At 48.2% G+C, this 16,172-nt stretch overlaps 1 protein-coding gene across 1 annotated transcript in view; it reads right to left on the minus strand.

Moving 5' to 3' along the window:
- The window catches only part of PLEKHG4 (pleckstrin homology and RhoGEF domain containing G4), a 181,144-nt gene that overhangs the window by 65,569 nt on the left and 99,403 nt on the right, over positions 1-16,172 (minus strand). The window contains 2 exon segments of the mRNA XM_038368060.2: positions 5,365-5,487; positions 6,795-6,933. Of these exon segments, the coding sequence (XP_038223988.2) occupies positions 5,365-5,487; positions 6,795-6,933 (262 nt within the window).

Genomic DNA, 16,172 nt, shown 5'->3' on the forward strand with positions numbered 1-16,172 from the left:
AAAGGACCAGGTTAAGTTCCCACGTGGGGACTGGCTGCCGTACCTGTGGGTAGAGACGGTCCAGGCCCTTGAGGAACCTACCGACCATGGGGCTGGCGAAGACAGATCAGCCATTCGATCCTGGTTGGAAAGCTGAGATGGCCGCCAGGTGAACTCCGATGGATGATATGTTGTTTCAGGCTCAGGAGAGAGTCCAGAATGAGAGGCACGGATGCCTGGAGAGGGGCCATGCTGCAGTAAGTGCACCAGCACGAGAATCACTTCCATTTAGCTATATATGTGGCCTGACTGGAAGGTTTCCTGCTGCCCAACAGGATCTGCTGCACCAAATAAGAACAGAGGCGTTCTGAATGGCTCGGCCATGCAGCATCCACGCCATGAGGTGGAGGGACCGAAGTTCGGGGTCACAGAGGCGGCTGTGATCTTGAGTGATCAGGTCTGGAAAAAGGGGCAGCGGGATTGGGGCGTCCGCTAAGATCTCCAACAGCGTGGTATACCAACATTGCCTGGGCCATGCAGGGGCGACCAGAATCAGCCGTGTTCTGTCCTTGCGCACCTTGAACAGGACTTTGTGTACCAGGGGAAATGGCAGGAAGGCGTAAAACAATCAGCTCATCTATGGGAGTAGGAAGGCGTCTGTGAGAGAGCCGGGGAGCGGCCTTGGAGGAAACAGAAAGTCGGGCATTTCCAATTGCTGGAGGAGGCAAACAGGTCAACCTGGGGAAACCCCCACTTTAGGAAGATAGGGAGGATGACATCTGGACGGAGCAACCACTCGTGAGATTGGGAGGACCTGCTTAGGTGGTCCACCAACGTGTTCTGGACCCCTAGGAGAAAAGACGCCACCAGGTGAATGGAGTGGGCTATGCAGAACTCCCACAGTTGGCCTCCTGACAAAGGGAGGAGGAATGAGCGCCCCCTTGTTTGTTGATGTAGAACATGTGTTGTCTGTGAGGACCACTACACAACAACCATGCAGCCGCTCCTGAAAGGCTTGACAAGCCAGATGTACCGTCATCAGCTCCCGTACGTTGATATGGAGAGAGAGATCGTACGGGGCCCATAGACCCTTGTCTGGATGTCAGGATGTCCCCAAGTTGGTTACACCATCCCAGGGCTGATGCGTCCGTGACAAGGGACAAGGAGGGCTGAGGGGTGTGGAAGGGGACTCCTTCGCACACCACCCCGGGATCTAGCCGCCATTGGAGGAAGGACAGGACACTCTCCGAGATGGTGACCACCAGGCTCAGGCTATCTCAACCTGGGCAATAGACCGATTCCAACCGGGCCTGAAGCGGGTGGAGCTGTAGTCTGACATGCCTGGTCACATATATGCAGGAAGCCATGTGACCTAGGAGACTCAGGCACGATCTCACCATCGAGGTTGGGAAGCTTTGAAGGCTCCATATGAGGCTCGACAAAGCTTGGAAACAAGCATCTGAAAGCAGGGCTCAAGCACGCATGGAGTCCAGGACAGCCCCGATGAACTCTATTCTTTAGGTCAGTTCTACCGTCGACTTCGCCACGTTGAGAAGGAGGCCTAACCGACAAAACATGTCCGTGACCAATTGAAGGTGAGACTGCACTTGTTTTTTGGTGTGCCCTCGGATGAGCCAGTCATTGAGATATGGGTATGCCTGTATCCGTCGTCAACAAAGAAAGGCTGCCACTACCGCCATACGTTGGTGAACACCTTGGGGGCCATAGAGAGGCCAAATGGAAGGACCATGAACTAATAATGTTTGCCGTTGACCACGAAGTGGAGGAAGCATCTGTGTACTGGATGGATAGCGATGTGGAAATACGCATCCTTCATGTGGAGGTGGCGTACCAGTCTCCAGGATCCAGGGAAGGTATAATGGTGCCCAAGGAGACCATGCGGAACTTCCATGAACTTTACCATGAATTTGTTGAGTCCGCGCAAGTCCAGGATAAGCCGAAGTCCGCCCTTTGCGTTGGGGATTAGGAAGTAACGGGAGTAAAACCCCCTGCCCCTTAGCTCCCTTGGAACCTCCTCAATCGCCCCCATGGTAAGGAGCATCTGTACCTCTTGAATAAGCAGTTACTCGTGAGAGGGGTCCCTGAAGAGGGATGGGGAGGGAGGGAGGGTGGGGAGAAAGAAAATTGGAGAGAGTATCCCCTTTCCACTGTGCAAAGAACCCAACAGTCCATGGTTATGAGGGACCAGGCACGGTGGAAAAACGGGATAAATGATTCAAGAAGGATGGGGTAGGATCCTGAATGAGGTCCGGTACACCGTCCTTGGGCGTTCCTTCAAAAGTTTTGTTTGGAACCTACCGAGGGCTTAGCAGGACCCTGGGACTGGCCAGATTGGTGGTTGGAGGGTTTCCTCCTGCCACTGCACCCCCATCTCCTATAGAAGTCCTGCCTCGGCTGAGGAGGAGGATAGGAGCATTAAGGCTGAGGTTTAAATGGCTTCTGCTGGGTAGCCGCTGTGTGCATCCCCAGTGAATGCATTATGGCCCTTGAGTCTTTGAGACTTTGAAGCCTTGAGTCAGTCTTGTCCGAAAACAGGCCCTCTCCATCAAAGGGGAGATCCCGTAGTGTTTGCTGAAGCTCTGGTGGTAATCCAGAAGCCTGCAGCCAAGAGATGCGCCTCATTGCGATTCTTGAAGAGAGGGTCTGAGCGGCAGAGTCCGTGGTGTCCAATGAGGCCCGCAATGAGGTCCGCGTGACTGTTTTGCCCTCTTCTACCAGAGCCCCAAACTCTCCTCAGGACTCCAGGAGAACCAGCTCCTTGAACTTCATCATGGAGTTCAAAGAGTTAAAATTGTATCGGCTCAGGAGAGCCTGCTGGTGCATGATCTGGAGTGGAGCCCCCCCGAAGAATTAGACCTTGCGCCCAAATAAATTGAGGATCTTGGCCTCTTTTGACTTGGGCACTGGGGCTTGTTGACCATGTCACTCCTTCTCATTCACTGAGGCCACCACCAGTGAACGGGGCTGTGGGTGAGTGTACAAATAGTCATATCCCTTGGAGGGGACAAAATACTTCCACTCCACCCCCTTAGCAGTTGGGGGAATAGAAGTGGGTGTTTGCCAGATGGTTCTGGCCGTGGTTTGAATGGTCCAGATAAGTGGCCACCCTGGATGGAGCCTCTGCGTGATGGAGAGCGTGCCGACAGCAAACTGCGCCGGGACTGTGAGCAGCGTTGGGAGTGGGAACGGTGCCGAGAGCGGGATCAGTGCCACGGCTCAACCGATGGTGCCAGCGGGTGAATAAGAGCTGGTTTTCCTCGGGATGGTGCCACTCGGACAGGTGCTGGTGCCTTGTCCTGTTGAGGGGATGCCAGCACTGTCATGGCAATCAGATCTCTTGCAGCCGCAAAGGTATCTGGAGTATATGGCAACTGGACCTCAACCACACTGTGAGTCGGGGAGTCCAGTCGCACCGGACTCAACGGTTCCGCTCTCGGTGCCAGAGTCAACAGTGCTGAGCACTCTGCACTCTGCTGTGGGACGTGGCTCTGCCAGCGGATCCTGAAAGGGTGGTGCCTGCTGAGTTGGGCCAGCCTTTTCCGGTTTCCAGTGCCGCTTCTGGCCAGGCGAGTGAGATCGATGCCAGACTGATGGTGTCAGTTGCAGACCAGGGTACGTCGGTGCCGCGGTTCTCTATCAGGGTCCAACTGCGGTGCTGTTCCTGCCACTGAAGCCAGGGCACTGCGCACCGAAGCGCTTGGTGTCGGGTCTTGTTGTGCCGCTGGAGGCTGAGGACTAACAGATGCCTCCATAAGGAGCTGTCTTAAGCTAAAGTCCCGCTTCTTCTTAGTCCAGGGACGAAAGCTCTTGCAAACCCTGCACTTCTCTGCTTGGTGAGATTCCCCCAGACACTTCAGGCAAGAGTTGTGGGGGTCGCCTGTTGGCATGGGCTTGGAGCAGGAGCCGCAGGGCTTAAGCCCAGAGCCTTGGGCAAGAGCTCAAACAAAAGTACGGGGAGGAGGGGAAACCCCTTCCACTCCACTAATACAAACAACTATACAACTACAACTATTAAACACTAAAACTAAACTTAACAAACTGTAGGAAGAATGCTAGGGAGAGTGGAGAGTAGCAAAGCCATGCTCCACAGTTCCAAAGACCGTCATGGGCAGTAAGAAGGAACTGAGGGGGCGCTGGGTCGGCTGGGCTATATATCCAGTGCTATGAAGGCACCACTCCAGGGGGCTCCACAGCCGACCCACCGGGTGTTGCTAGGGTAAAAATTCTCCAATGGCCGTGCACGCAGTGCACTCACACACTTAATTGGAATCGATATGAGCAAGCACTCGAAGAATAACTCACTTGCTAAGCAAGGGGTAGGATGCCAAATCTTGGTGAAAGTCAGATGGGGTGGGGGCAGGTGTTCCTTCTGGTGGCGTGAACTCTGCTTAACAAGTCCGGGACACCATTTGACCCACCCCTCTCCGGTATTTAAAGACAGAGCTGATTAGGCTCAGTGAGTGGCATATTGAAGGGACATTCATTCGTTGGACTTTCATTCCGAAAGGTAGGACACTGAGGCGAAGGACACTGCCCAATGTACTGTTGAGTGGGTGTTTACTTAAGGCATACATGGTTTTGAATCGGTGTTGCAGTATTTTCCCAAATTAATGCCAAGTTTCCTCTCACTTCAATAAAAAGTTTTCTTTTGTCATACACAGAGCCCATGCTTGTGAGCAGGGAAGTACTGCCTCTAAGAGGCACCTGGGGTGGTGTTTAGTTTACTCAGATTACTGGGTGGGTGCTCAAGCCAGTTCTGTTTTGTAATGTTAAGAGGATCCCTGGATATTGAACCCAGCCCTGGTTTCTGCTGAAACCACTTAGCAGAAGGGTTACAAACATATGGACAGCATGGAAAAAGTCCTGGAGAGAATGATAGGCAAAGGAAAGGAATGGGGAGGTGGTGGGGGAGGCAGACACCACTGGTAGTTTGGAGAGAGGACAGGGGAATGTGACAGGAGACATCATGAAGGCCCAGGTGGAGTTGTTCAGAGACACAGATGTGAATTACACAAAGTCTCCCTCTGAAACACATGTTCAATTAAATTCTCAGCCCACATAGGCAGAGACTAAGGCTTCACAGCATTCCAGGAGGAATAGCACAATACCGTCAGTCTCTCTCAGAGCTACACACAAACGTGTTGCTGTCTCCAGTCTTGTGTGTATGGATCACTCTGTTCAAGTCTAGGTCAGAAGTCGTTTAAGGCTGATCTATGGGATGTGCCCCCAGGATGGTGTCAGCGCACACTATGGAATCAGCCTGGCAGGCTACATTCGCCAGCCAGTTCCCCCACTATTGTGGTAGGCAGGGGTTCTTTCCCACCACGAACTCTTCTGCCCCCTTCCCAATTTGAGAACACTTACACTGGCAACAAGATCAAATTCCCTGAACTGCTTTTGTGCTCGAAACAGCAGCTCCAAAGAATCGTCCAGGTCAATCATTTCCTTTAGCTGCTTCCTGCCAACATTCTCGATCCAAGTGCTGACCTAGGAGAAAAAAGGGGAAAGCAGTTGTGCTATTTGTCAGTCAGTGCTCTGTGCAAGGCAGGCCTTTGTGTGGAAAGAGCAGGGAGTTTCTCTGGTGAGGGTGGTCATTTAATCACTGGAAAGAATGCATGAGCATTTCTCCCCACATCTCAGCATTTCAGTGTATGCCTCCTGCTTTACGCATGGACCTTTCTCACATTAGGTCCCTGGATAATTGCTAAGCTCTGCTGTTGCTAACAGACCTTAGGCATAAGCAAAGGGAGTGGCTGCTTGAGGTCTGTGCTTCTGGGCAAACAGCAGTCGGATGAAACCTCTACAACTCCTGGGCTGGTCCTATCTTCCTACTGCTCCTGCTGCCGACGCTCCATTTGCTGCCACATCTGCTCCCCACTCCAACTTCTGTCTGGCAGAAGGATGAGGAGCAATGGCTTTACCCTGAACACAGCAATGGAGCCACACCTATGTATTATCTGGGGCCCTATGATATCTGCTCTCTGCTTCCTGAACACAGCACTCAATATAATCTCCAGTGTCCATGTTATTCCTCGCAGCTCCTCATCACAGGCCAATCACTGGCACTGGGCTCATCTCCTCAAGGATAGTCAGACTTTGTCAGCTGGGTAAGGATGTTGGTCTTCATCTGCCTTCCCTACAAACACACTCCCTAATCCAATTCCCATCCTGGGGGCTGAGATGGCTCTGTTCGCTCTGAAGGGATGGAATGAGCCCCCATCAGCCTCCTCTGACGTGGGGGAAGGGCTCCTCAGAGGTACCTCCAGATTTAGATTTAGTACAAATGTGGAACTGAATCTGCAGTGCATCATGGGAAACACCATGTGTTTGTGCTCCTGGCCAGGAGGCCTCTGCACTCTATGGGACTAATCTGACTTCCATCAGTGTATATCAGAGGCACTGACATTAATGGGGTTATACTGGATCAAACCGGTATGAAGGTCACATGCTTGGGGCTGGACTTTCAGAGGTGCTGAGCATACAGAGTACCCACTGACTTGGTGCTCAGTACATCTGAAAATCTGGCCCCAAGTCTGTATGTCTCATCAGTACAGGAATGCCAGGTCACTGAATGCTATCAGGTGGGGTAGTGCCTGTCTCAACCTGGGCAGAAACTACCTAATGCCAAGTTGCTTATGGGGTGTTTTTGTGATGTGAAGGCATGTCCCTTTGGGACCCTTTTTGTGTTACTTTACTACCATCTGGTTCAAACCCTGATGTAAACTTGGATTAAATACCTCTGTGGGACATGCAGTTAAGGCTAATCACTACAACCAATGACAAACTGACCTTACCTCCCTAAAACATTCTTCAGAAGTCTCGAATTCCATCACTAGCTCCAGCTCCTGGATGCGTTTGTTTGACAACATCACCAGTAGGTGGACGCCCTCATCCACTCGGTTATAAAGCGTACTAGCAGCATCCAGAGCATCTCTGAAAGGGAACACAAGTCCAGTCAGTGTGTTTCACATTCTTATTAATATTTCATACCTATACATGACTTTGCTATTGGCATCCCCTGAAGGTATCTCCACCCAGCAAGGAAAAACCCATGGCTGGCCCATGCCAGCCGACTTAGGCTCATGGGGCTCCGATTGCAGGTCTGTGTAGACTTCTGTGCTCGGGTTGGAGACCGGACTCTAGGACCTGCAGGGTGGAAGGGTCCCAGCCACTGGTTTTTCTTTGCTGTGTAGACATACCCTCAGTCACCCTTCATCCAGAAGTTTTTTGTCATGCAAGAACAAAGTACATCACAATATATATTAGAGAACAGCAGGGCACTTCCACTGCTTCAGCGTACACTACTAGCATTCCAATACCCATTTAGATTTTGTACACGTGGAATTGAATCAAATGCCTTACTGAAATCCAGGTAAATTATATCTATTGCATTTTTTTGTCTAAAAAAATCAGTTATCTTCTGAAAGAAAGAGATCAGGTTGGTCTGGCACAATCTATCTTTTGTGAAACCATGTGTTTTATTCCAGTTCTCATTTACCTCTATACCCTTAACTACTTTCTCTTTCAAAATTTGTTCTAAAACATTGCATACAACTGAGGTCAAACTAACAGGCCAGATCACTTTTTTTCTTTTCTTAAAAGCAGGTACTGTACTAACAACCTTTCAGCCACAGGGTATGACCCCCGAGTTTACAGATTCATTAAAAATCTTTGCTATTGGATTTGCAAATTTCATGTGCCAATTCCATTAATATTCCTGGATGAAGATTATCCAGGTCTTCTGGATTTAGTCCCATTAAGCTGTTCGAGTTTGACTTTAACCTCAGATGTAGTAATTTCTATTTCCGTATACATATTTCCATTCGCTATCCGGCCACTATCCCTAAGATCCTCATTACCCTTATTAAAACCTGAGGCAAAGTCTTCATTTACATGTTGGACCATGCCTAAATTATCTTTTATCTTCACCCCATCCTTAGTGCTTAGCAGTTCCACTTCTTCTTTCCTTGTTTTCTTTTTATTTATATGGCTATAGAACCTTTAACTACTGGTTTTAATTTCCTTTCCAAGGGTCAACTGTGCTTGGCTTTTGGCAGTTCTCACTTTTTCCCTACACTTTCTGACCTCCAAGATATAGCTTTCTTTACTGATCCATCCCATCTTCCATTCCTTGTAGGCTTTCTGCTTTCTCTTAATAACCAGTTTGAGATGCTTGCTCATCCAACATGGTCTGCAAGCTTTCCCTAGCCCTTTTTTACCCCTTGCTTGGGATGCAGGCTTCAGAGAGCTTCTGCAACTTTGACTTAAAGTCATTCCAAGCCTCCTTCACATTCAGATCCTTGAGTTCTTCAGTCCAGTCCACTTTCCTAACTAATTCCTCTTCTATAGGGCACTTAATCAGGGAAGCCCATCCCTTAATCAGGGTTCTGCTGTAATTGATGCTGGAGACTGAATATCAGTGGGTTCCTATCTGCTTGCGACATCCCCACCAGAAACAGAGGTTCTGGAGCTCTGCTAGAGATTGTAGAGGACCCACATGTTAGGATCAAAGCTCATTCTTCCCTAGCTATAGAGGTTCAGTTGGGAAACTCTTGTGTTTTAGCTAGTGTGTGGTGTAACTGAATCGCTCAGATTTATTTATTGAACTATAGTTATAAAGAAGGGAAAAACTTGGAGCAGAAAAGTGATACCTATCACCCCTAATAAGAAAATACTAGGGTACCCTTCAGTGACAAGGCCAAGCACTGTCACTGTAATCTGGTCTCACAAGGGATGCAAATGGTCACTTTGGGTCAGACATATATGCCCTCGTACGGTTAGTACCTACCCATCTATTTTACAGATGCTTCAGAACATTTTTTTAACTTGGTGTTAGGGCTACCATTTTTATCCTACTAAGGCCAGGTGCCTCAGTCACATGAGTCCAAGTGCACCCCCGAGCACAGAGGAGTCATAAAACACTCTAAAAATGATCTCATTTTCTTTCCATAACGCTGCCACAATTTTAATAGCAGCTATATCTCGGGATATTCCAGGGCTAAGAGTGCGAGTGCTGCCCCTGCTGGAAAACTGGGAATCTCCACTCCCCAACAGGATAAAGCTTCCTCTTCCAGCTGTGTGGCGTTGCAAGCGACCAGACCTTATTGCTGGTTCAGGACTGAATGTTGCCCATCCTGAGTCTTGGGCAGGAGTAATTACTTTTTTGGGGGGATGGGGGTGGGAAGATTCCATATTTGGAGGAAAAGCAGGGACAGTTCTCTAAAACAAAACTAGTGGTGGCTATCTGAGCTGCTTGGTTGTTCAGAAAGTTAGGATAACCAGGAGTGGGGGGGGGGAGGAGGATTAATGGGGAAAGTGCAGGTGAAACATCCAAAGTGTAGGATACATTTTATTCGTCACTTGTCCCAGAATCCATCATGTGATATCAGCTCCACATTTCTAGTATATCTACACATATATTGATACTTAAACTTCCTCGATTAAAAAAAGCACAACAAGGAAAAATTTTCAAAAACACCTAAGTGACTTAGGAGTCTAAGAAGGGGTGTAATCCTGATGTTTTAAGAGCAGGTACTCCATCCCCACCAGCCCCCCGCTGCCATAGCCCTGCCTTGATAGTGTGCCCCCCTCTCCTCTCTGTCCCCGCATTTTCAAAAGAGATTTAGGGCCCAGATTTTGAAAAGATTTTAGATACCTAAAGTTACAGATACACACCTAGTGGTATTTTCAAGAGTGTTTAGGCTCCTGACTCCACTTGCCTATCTGCATCTTTAGCACAGAAATCTCTTTAAAAATCTGGCCCTTAACAGCCTAACTCTCAGGCTCCTAAGTGACTTAGGAGCTTTTGAAATGGTTACCCCTTGGAAGTAAGTTATTAACATGGATCCTCAGCAGTCCAGGACCCAAGCACATCTCTACAATAAATTACAGCACTTTTGTCTATGAAATGCATCTGAATGTTGGTACTTAATGGCAATCATCCTGCAATTTTTTATTTATTACCTAGCTAGCATGAGGCTGTGTGATAGCACTAACAACTAACTCTGCACAGTACAACTCCATAGAAAACTTCCATCCAAAGAGATGCCAGATGCACAGCAGCCACTTTGTAAAGTTCAGTCTCTTTGAGCACTTGTAACTTTGTTTTTTCTCTTCAAAATACCATCAAACTGAATGAATTCCTTGATAGAGCAGTCAAGAGCAAAATCACTCCCTGACTGACACCTGGTACACTAGAGTTGAAAGGAGATGGGGTTTTGACAGCAACACTGCAAACTCTGATGAAAAGATGTTAAAGAAAAATGCTGGTACTGCCTTCCATAGACCCTGAATAAAACCGGGTGACTGTATACATGCTGTCTCCCAACTCTCCTGGTAGGCAGCAAAAAATCAATGAAGGAAAAATTGGAGACTAGCATTGCTATTGGACAGAGTTAAGATTATTTGGTTTCAGAGTAGCAGCCGTGTTAGTCTGTATTCGCAAAAAGAAAAGGAATGCATCCAAATGCATCCGATGAAGTGAGCTGTAGCTCACGAAAGCTTATGCTCTAATAAATTTGTTAGTCTCTAAGGTGCCACAAGTACTCCTTTTCTTTTTAAGATTATTTGGGTGCATTAACAGTGCTTTTCCATATTTACAAATGTTGGGGCTCCTTTTAAGTTTAATCTTAATTCTGAATTTCCTGGGATTTTAATGCTTGTTATTATAACTAGAACATTTGTGTAAGTTACTTTTTACCTTTTAACTCACTAATATGTGCAAAACAGATCTGACTCTCGGGTTTAATATTGTGTAGAAAAAATGGCTTCTGCCTTGTTAACATAAAAAGTAAAAAAATGGTGGTTAAAGTCGTTAATTGACTTCACTAGTGCCCTGTGCAACTCTCCCACTGAAAAGCAGGGGGCTGTCTGAAAACACTAGGAAATCTCATCGAGAACCAAAGCTCAAATTTGCTTGAATCAGTCAAAGTTTCCCCTGCCCACGTTAGTGTGGTAGACAGCCTTTCACTGCATTCTTTCAGGGTCAAATCATTCACATTAAATTTGCAATACTGCAGATTCAATATAATTTATAACAAAAATGAGTAGCTTGATGTCAGCTTATATTTCTCTGAATTCTGTTTTCATTGGGCAATTATAGTTTGTGTGGAAATGATTCCAAGAGTCTTTAACGGTTTTCTGGTTCAGTGCCAGTCCTGTTGTATAATTCTAGGGTAATTTTAGATCTATAATTCAAGACTTTTTTCACTGCCTTTTCTTCTGAAGACTCTTTCCCAAAGCTAGAATCGGACTGTCATGGGGCACTCTCACTGCCAGATAGTGCCTCCTCCGGCCGTTCTGGGGATTAGCTCTGCAAGGTCGATGCCTCTTCCCGCGGTTGGACACCATCTTTCTGTCTTTCTCTCTCTCGGTCTGCAGCCCCTCTCTTGGTCCCCGAGCTGCTGCTGCCTCTTTGTGACTCAGCCTCCGGCCAGGTCACTACATGGTCTCCCCTTTTGGGGGATACCAAAGTCTTTCTCCAGCAATCCTAGGCAGTCTTCCCATTCACTGCCTCAGGTGCTACTCCCTCAATATCAGGGAGGAGAACCCAGGCCCACCCTCTTCTCTCGGTTCCAGCTCAGGGGTCCTCACTTCAGCAGCCAACGTCTGCCCTCCCCCACCCCTTGCTGCTTTTCCCCTGAGCCTTTCCTATCTTTCTAGCTCTCCCCCTGCTCTGGGGTGGCCAGCCCAAACTCCCTCCTCCCAGGGAGTAGCTGTAGGCTACCTAGCTCTATAGCCCCCCAACACCTCCCTTCTCCCAGGGAGTGACTGCAGACTACGTCCCTGCAGCACCTCTCTTGCTGCTCTCAGCTCCTTGGGCTTTAGACAGGACCCACCTGTTTCAGTCCAACTGAGCCTTGTCTAATTAATTCCTGTTTCCTGTTTCCTCGTCCGGGTGCAGTCTGAGGGGTTCACTGGCACCCTCAGTCACCTTAACCCCTTCAAGACTTGTGTGGGGGTGGACACCCCCATCACATGGAGATTTAAGGATTCACTTTCCAGAGAGGGTTGTGTGTAAGAACACGGCCCCAGGAGAGGACCCAATGGGCTGCCAAAAACAGGTGCCTGTGTCTCGTGCCTGTAGCCCGAGGTGAAGAGCAAATGGAGTACAGATTTCTAAAAGTAGCAGAAGAGTGGCCAAGGCCCCCAACAAGTGCTGTGACAAAGGCATTCACTTCAAGAACTCTTCTGGGTGTATCCAACGCTGCCCAGGACGGGGCATGTGTGCTGACTCTCATGGACCTAGAGATTCCACAGCTCTAGGGCTCCAAGGCCACTGGCACAAGGCCACCGCTGCAGTAGGCCAAGACACGGATCACCACTGAAGCAGTGTCCTGGGACATGATGTCAGTCAGTAGGTCCCATGGTGTTCCAGGATCCATGGCCTTCCTTCTCTCAGCCTTGTGACCAGCACACATACAGAGAGAATTACAACTGTCCCTGGCAGTCTGTGTGAGGAGTCTGTCCGATTTCCTTTGGTGCTCAGAACTGTGCAGTGGGCCACAGGGCATGGCAAGAATGGGGTTATTAAAACATCCGATCAAGTTCACCACTTCACACCCCAAATACAAGAGCAGAAAACAAACTGTCTGGAAAATCAGCTTCCTAGTGGACAGTTTAAGGCTTGCTAAGCACAGACCAGGGGCACAGTTGCCACTCCAAGTCATTATCTACACAGATTCAGGGCATCCCATGATGTTGCAGGGCTGCCAGTTTGATATCACTTGAGATGAATATTTGTGTACATTTCTGAAAAGATCAAAAGGAAGGAGACTTGAGAAAGCACAGTTTGATTTAAAATAACCAGCCTGGATTCAGCAAAGAGAAACCATGCTTAATTAACTGATGGGAGTTCTCCGAGACTTGGGCTGGGATGTAGTTAGACAAGATGCAGAGCATGTCTACTTAGCCATTCAGCAAGGCCTTGTCAGAGCTCAGCCCAGAGGACTGTGTCTACAGTGCAGTTATGAAAACTAATAAAAGGGCAGGAAACAAAGGACAAATGCAATATTTTCAAGCTAGCAAGAGAGGTGACTTGAAGGTTGTCCTTTACAAGCAACTCCTGTCTCAGACCTGACAAACTCACTATGCATAATATACTGCTCTCATGGTATTTATCCATAAAGGATAGCACGTGGGGTCTCTACTGAAAGCTTGTAATGTATTAATATTCATAATTGTTGCAAGATGTGCGTATAAGTAATATTTAAGGAGTAATGTGACAATACTGAAAATGAAAAGGAGTATTTGTGGCACCTTAGAGACTAACAAATTTATTTGAGCATAAGCTTTTGTGAGCTGAAAATGACACCTAATAGACTTGGAGTACAAGTTAGTCATCAGGGAAATACATGTGTTGGTGATGGCCGTTCAAGCGGGAGGGAGTTGCCACTCCTCCCTGGTTAGCCAGTAACGCAGTGCAAGGCTCAGTTGTCTACCCTTGCCCCATCACAGAACTATCAATGGAAAACCATGAAAGACAACTGAAACCACTGGGAGGTAAAAAGGGAACATTATAACAGACAGGGGACTGCAGGTCTTTGAATAGAGACAAAAGCCTGACTCAGTATCTCAGAGTGGGTAGAGGAGTCTGGTGGAGCAGAGGCGTTTCATGAAAGATTGGATCCTGATTCCTGGGAAGTCAGCCAGCTCTGCAACAGACTGAACTTTGGGAGGAGGGAAATCTTTTATATTAGCTAGGAAAATTATAGGACCTATTATAGGAAAGGTAACTATTAATAAGTGTTGCCCCTAGTTCAAGTTTTATCATTTGGTTTTGTATGTAACCATTTGTTTCCATCACTCACTCTTGTTTCTAGTGGAATCTCTATTCTTTCTTAAATAAACTTTCTTTTGTTTTATTGTAAGTGCTCACAACTGCCGTGTGGTTTACAGGAGTGGTGATTTAAGGTAAAGCTGATAAACTGGGGCACAGGCTCCTATGCAGGCAGAGGATCTGGGATCTCTGTGAGTAGCCAGTGCCAGTGCCTGGATGTCAGAGAGGAATTTCAAGGGGACGTGGGAACTGGGGTGCACCTCTTGTTAACCGGCAGGGCTGGCACAGTGTGAGTGGCTGAGGGTGTAAGGAGCTAACACTCAGCTAGAAAAGGCAGGACTCTCTATCTCACTAGAGGCAGAGGGTAACAAGGTGACTCAGTCCTGGGCACCCCAAGAACGGTCACAGACACCTTTAAATGGGAAGGCCAGAGGGAAAGGGCTTCTCTCCACATCCACGCACAACATAGGAGACTCGGAGGGGGTGGGGGGTGAAGTGGCCCATTCATGTCAATGCGATAGTCTCACTGAATGAGAACAGCCCCTAGAAATGATACAACCTGAAACAAGAGCTCTGAGCCATATGAACCAATCCATTCCTCTCAGTAGGTGTTCCCATGCCCCCGCAACTGCCTTAGAGTCTGCATGATATCCTGCAGGTGGGATAGGCGTGAAGCATACCAGTTCTCCGCTCCCCACTCAAAGGGGCAGGCCTTCCCAGATCCTCATGCACATGGGGGCAGAGAAGGGGTCTGACACTCTCCTAAAAGGGCAAGCCTCCTAGACCCTGGGTCACATGAAGTGTTGGGGGGGGAGGGGTCCTAGGGTTGCCAACAGTCCTTTATTAGAAGGGACATCCCTTATTTCTTCATGGCTGTACAACAAGATCGGGACCAGCAGGAACTAGCTCAGTGAAATTAGGTGAGTACTGCTCATTAATTATTAGGATTGATTAGGATAATAATAAAATAAAATATCAGGAAGACAGGGGAATGGGGGTGCTAAGAGCACAGTTCCTTATTTTTGAAATACAGTGTTGGTAACCGTAGATCCAACTCCTGTAGATGGTCATGAGCCCCCAGATTCCTCCCCCCCACACACACACACGAGCAAGAGGGACTCTGGCACTCCCAGATGGGCAAGGACCACATATACCAGACCACATGAGGGAGGCAGGAAGGGGACTCAGACCCCCATAGAGGGGCAAGAGCACCCCAGATCTGGGCACATGCAGAATGTGGAGCTAACAGGTGCCCCTGTCCCTATTCTCCCCAGGCCTCCTGAAACTCACCAACATACCTCTCGTTCACTGTCCCACCCCTCTACCCCCTAACTCCCAAACCTCCCTCACCTTAGCTCCCAAACCATGCCCCCTCCCTTACCACCCATCCCCATTTATCCCCTCTCCATAACCCCACTCCTCTTGCTGTAGCCCCAAACCTCTAGACCCCCACTCCTGCATACCCAATCGCCCCTTCCCTCCCAGGAACCATTCACATCTCTACATTTTTTTTACCCAAAGACTTTGAGAGGTCCAGAGGGGTTGAGGTTCACTGGAAAAGCTGGAGTGTGCAGGGGTTGGTGTGCAATGTTGGGGTACACTGGCAGAGCTGAGAGGTGCAGGGGGTTGTGGTGCACTGGCAGAGTTAGGGCAGCACTGGAAGAACTGGGGGTGTCACGCCTCCCTTGCCTGAATCCCCACTCTCTCTCAGCTCCCAGACCTTCCATCCCCATTTAGCCTACTCCCTCCCCTCCACTCCCTACAGCTCAAAACCCCTCTTCGCACACTGCTCTGCCCCTAATGCCCCTCCCCTACAAGGAAGCATTCACATGTCTAACTTTCCCCCCTCAAATATTTTGATTACATTCCCCCCAAAATAAAACTGCCACTCATGACTCACAAACTGTAGCCAGTCACTCAGTCCAAAACGCCTTTTGTCTTAAGTGTGGGCTTATGATTAACCGACCCTTAGTTATGTTAAGTGAGGGTGAGTTCGCAGCCATTACTCTCAAGGCATTGTGTGGTTCATCCACTGATTGGTACCTCACAGTTTAACAGCACAAGGCAGCAGAAGGAAACAGTGTTTGGGGGGATGCTGTTATAATACTCACTGGCCAGACTCAGATTGATTTTGAAGTCTCAATGAGATGAACAAAAGAAGCTGAATTGGAATAAAACTGGATAATACAATCTACTTATAGGGATAATTGTACTTCATGTTTGTAAGTGGCTTTACAAGCACTGCCTCATATGAGAAGACCGGTATCTAGCTCTGCATTCATATTAACTGTTAATTTATTTGCATTTAGCATTGTGTTATCCAGCTGGTTTGTGTTCTCCAAGTAAGAATTACTCCTCCTTTAAAAGACTCAGCACAACACACAGATCTATGGGG

This window comes from Dermochelys coriacea, chromosome 12 (assembly GCF_009764565.3).
Source record: "Dermochelys coriacea isolate rDerCor1 chromosome 12, rDerCor1.pri.v4, whole genome shotgun sequence".
NCBI classification, from domain to species: domain Eukaryota; kingdom Metazoa; phylum Chordata; order Testudines; family Dermochelyidae; genus Dermochelys; species Dermochelys coriacea.